Source organism: Colobus angolensis, unplaced genomic scaffold (assembly GCF_000951035.1).
Source record: "Colobus angolensis palliatus isolate OR3802 unplaced genomic scaffold, Cang.pa_1.0 Scaffold21, whole genome shotgun sequence".
NCBI classification, from domain to species: Eukaryota; Metazoa; Chordata; class Mammalia; order Primates; family Cercopithecidae; genus Colobus; species Colobus angolensis.
In genome coordinates this window covers 6,460,194-6,463,943 of record NW_012115266.1, presented here as the reverse complement: position 1 = coordinate 6,463,943, position 3,750 = coordinate 6,460,194, and the positions used below count along the sequence as shown (strand labels likewise).

The 3,750-nt window shown below is 59.9% G+C and overlaps 1 protein-coding gene across 1 annotated transcript in view; it reads right to left on the bottom strand.

The window, feature by feature from the left end:
• The window catches only part of LOC105512350 (chromosome unknown open reading frame, human C11orf95), a 3,680-nt gene extending 1,319 nt beyond the window's left edge, over window positions 1–2,361 (bottom strand). Inside the window, exons 1-4 of the mRNA XM_011942782.1 lie at window positions 2,283–2,361; window positions 1,319–1,813; window positions 382–768; window positions 3–118 (exon numbers count right to left, since the gene is read on the bottom strand). Coding sequence (XP_011798172.1) covers window positions 3–118; window positions 382–768; window positions 1,319–1,813; window positions 2,283–2,361 — 1,077 coding nt within the window. The remainder of the gene's footprint in view (window positions 1–2; window positions 119–381; window positions 769–1,318; window positions 1,814–2,282) is intronic.
• Between the last annotated feature and the right edge of the window lie 1,389 nt (window positions 2,362–3,750).

Here is a 3,750-nt window from a genome sequence, read left to right as displayed (position 1 = left end):
ACCCAGCCAGCCTCTTCCTTTACGTCTGGGGGGCTGAGATCCTGAGAGGTGGGGGCTCCAGCAGCGGAGGCCGAGTCCCGGCTCTTTCCGGTCAGGTCCTGGGGGGCGAGGTCATCGCCTGTTGGGGAAGGGGTGAGGGAGAGGGGCTCAGCCTGCTGGCTGGGTTGCCCTAGCTCACGCAGAGGGGTCCATCCTGGCTCCTCACCCCAGCCCCAAGCTAAAGGCCTCAGTTTGTGTCTGGGGGCGGAGTGAGTGTATGTGTGTGGAGCGCCAGCTCCTGGCCTTCAGCCCTCAGCCCTAAGTCCCTGCCTCCCAGTTTTGGCCAGACCCCACTTCAGAGCCCCAATATGAGGGGGTCTTAGCCTGGGATGGGCCTCGCACCTGGTGGGGACTGGGTGAGCTCAGACAGCGCCTCAGGCTGGCCCCCCCAGGCCTGCAGCAGGGCACTGCGCTGGGGGCCGCTGAGCCCCAGGGAGCCGGGGTGCACCTCCAGCACGTGGGCACGGATGTCGTCCAGGTGCAGGCTGGGCAGTGCCCGACCACAGGCCATGCACACCAGCCGGTTCCCCCGCGGGTCATAGTCCATGAGACACTCGGCCCGGAACCAGTTCTGCAGGGACTCCTTCAGCCTCCTCTCCAGGCGCCGGGCCCCCAGCCCCCTGCTGCCCCCGGCCCTCCGGGAGGCTGAGAGGCGCAGACGCCGAGCCCGGGGAGCCACTGGGCCCCCTCGCCGCTGGCGCCGGCAGCCCCCACCAGCTGGGGCTTTGCCTGAAAGGGTTGGAGGGAAGGAACTGAGACGCTGGCGCCACAGAGCACCCCACTACAGCCACTCTCTCACTTGGGCCCCAGGCCTAACCTTTGCCCTTCTCTTCCTCTCCCCTGAACTCCTAACTCCACCTCCCTAAACCCTCCTCTGCTCACATCTGCTCATACTTCAAGCACCACCCACACTTCCCCCAGAGTGGAATTTAGCCCTGTCCCTGGCTTTCACCGTCAGCCACACCTCTCCAGCACCCTCCCCTTCCCTCACCCACCCCAGCCAGGCCTCCCCGCTCCAATCCTTTCAACGGCCTGTCACCCAACCTCTCTCCTTGATACTTCAAAAACCACAGAATGTCCAAGCTGTCATGGACATCAGAGACCCTCTCACCCCACTGTCCTTCCCCCACTTTTGTATAATAAGGGCGATAAACAGACCCCACCCAGAGAAGGAGCAGTGACTTGCTCAAGAACACCAGCTCCTTGGCAGAGCAGCTTACCCACTGCACCCCACTGGCCACCCAGGCCCCCGCCTCTACAGAATCTGCATTTGCGTTACCTGGGCCCTTGGGCGGGCAAGCGGGGACGCTGGCCCCCTCCTCCTCGTCCTCTTCTTCCTCCTCCTCCTCCTCAGCCCCCTGGACCCCCAGGCCCTCCGCCTCTCCGCAGGCCCCCAGCCCCAGGTGTGCATCCCAGCTGTTGCTGATGACTTCCTTCTCCCGGGGACTCCAGTGCAAGGAGTAGGGATGCTTTTGGCGGATGTGGCGCTTGATGGTGCTGAGCTTGAGGGTGGCCAGGGAGCTGCCGCACACCATGCACACCATGCCATGCCGGGCAGGGTTGAAGTCCATCAGGTACTCCAGCCGCCAGTGGTCGTGGTAGTAGCGCCGGTGGTCACGGCCAGGGATTCGGCTCTTTCCAGGCCTTGAAGCCCGGGCCTCACAGTGGTCTGAATATTTCCTGCCTGAAGATGTTGGTCCCCTGGCCCTGGAGGAGGGCAGGGGGGCACTCCCCCAGGACCCCAAGGCACCCCCTTCCAGCTGAAGATCTTGCCCTGAAGGGGAAAGGGAGAGAGTTTTTCAATCTCTGATTTCCAGGGAAAGAAGCGAGGGCTTCAATGGTGAGCCCAGAGAAAGGGAGCTGGGGGAGGGGGTGTTCCGGGGCAGGAAAGGGATGGCAACAGCAATAAAACGGATGTAGGAGAAGCGGGGAGCCAAAACATTAGCCCTTTACAAAGGGCAAGGACCCTTCAAGAGGAGATCAAGAACAAAAGGACGCAGGACACTATGGAACTAGCTCTGACTTTTTAAAAAACAAGGTGAGGGCCAAGGAGCCAGCCAGCTCTGTCAGGTGCCCTTTCTGGACAAGAGCTGTAGGGAGAAAGCTGGGAGAGCAGCAGGCCAGGGCGGTTCCAGCCGGAACAGAGCAGGCAGTGGGGCCAGACAAACAAAGGGGGCATCTGTCTGCAGCCAGGGCTGCATACAGGACCCACCCGCCTGGGGCCCCCGCCAGGAGCGCCCCACCCACAAGTCTTCTCCCTTTTTCCAGTAATGCTTCAAATACAGCCTCCTGAAAGTCCCATTTTGGGGATGGGCTAGGCATTGTCAGTTCCCCCAATCTAGGCCCCCTGATGGGAGGGATCCCCAAGACAAAGCTGCCAACATCTCCAGGGAAAGGAGTTTCTGAGACCAAAACTTCTCCAGATTCTGGAGGAGCCAATGACCCTGAAAAGGGATGGGAGGAGGGCCACCAGAGTGGCAACTAATGACACTGCGGCAGGGAGTGGCCACCATCCACTGAAGCCCATTAAGTCTTTCTGGGGCTTTATTTGCTGCTCTGGCAGGGAGCTGGCCATTGCCCAGCAGTCAGAAGGGCGGGCACTGGAGAGGCCCCACTAACCCAATGGCGCTCCCTGTGTCAGACACCCACCCAGAGCACTCCCCTACCCTCCCTACAGTTCCCACCCCTCTTGATTTAGAAAAATGGTCTCCTGGGCACACAGGCAGGCTCTGGTCATTCTCCCAGTGGAGAATCACAGGGTTGGGAAAACAAAAGACAGGATCAGAAAGGGCTCCTGTCACCCTTGTGGAAGTTTTTTTTGTTTTAGTTTTTATTTAAGTAGATCCATAGAATCTACTGGCTTCGGAGTCATAGGCTTGCGTTCAAGTCCTGGCTTCACTGGTAACTTGCTCTGTGACCTTTGATAGGTCATGTCCACCCTCTGGGCCTGGGCTTCTTTGTCTGTAAAGACACTGGCTAGCTGGCTTGTCTCTAAGCATCCTTCCAGCGCTGGATCCAGGCTAGCCTAAGGTGGATTGGCCCTTTAAGAGCCGAAAAAGGGGGAGGAGCCGAGGTTCTTTAAAAACAAAAGGGGATGGGGCGTTTCTGGGAGGGGAGAGACCGGGAGGGGAGCCTGGAGATTCGGGCTGAGTCTCCCTGGCCTGAAGGAAACCTTCAAGGGTCTTAAGGCGTGACCCTGCAGCCGGGAAATGAGTAAACAGTCTCCTCTGAGAGCGAACGAGGAAGACTGGCTGGTTCCGCTAGAGCTGACAAATTAGGGCAAAAAAAAATTCTGAAAAGAAGGGAAGGGAGAATGGACGGGCAGGAGGGGTGTCTGCCTTTGTGGGCGAACCCATCGCTTTAAAAACTGCCCGCGGTGGGAAAAGATGGTGTGAGCCCCCTGGGCGCAAGCGATGCACTTTCCTAGGGAGAACGTGGGAGAAAAGAAAAAGGGTGCATGTCTCTCACAAGGCCACGAGACGAGAGGAGCAGCCCGATTTACAACAGCAGAGTTCGGAGCTGAGCTCAGCTCCGCTGGGGAAAAACCCCCGAAGGGGACCCAGGGTCTGGACGGACTTTTAAGAGACAGCCTGATTAAGGAGACAACCTGAGAGTCTGAAAGAGAAAGGGGCGGGGGCCGCAAGTCCACCAGCCTCGCTCCGTGGCGCCCTGCCCCGTGGGGCCCCTCGGGCCTGGCCCCCAAGGCGGGGC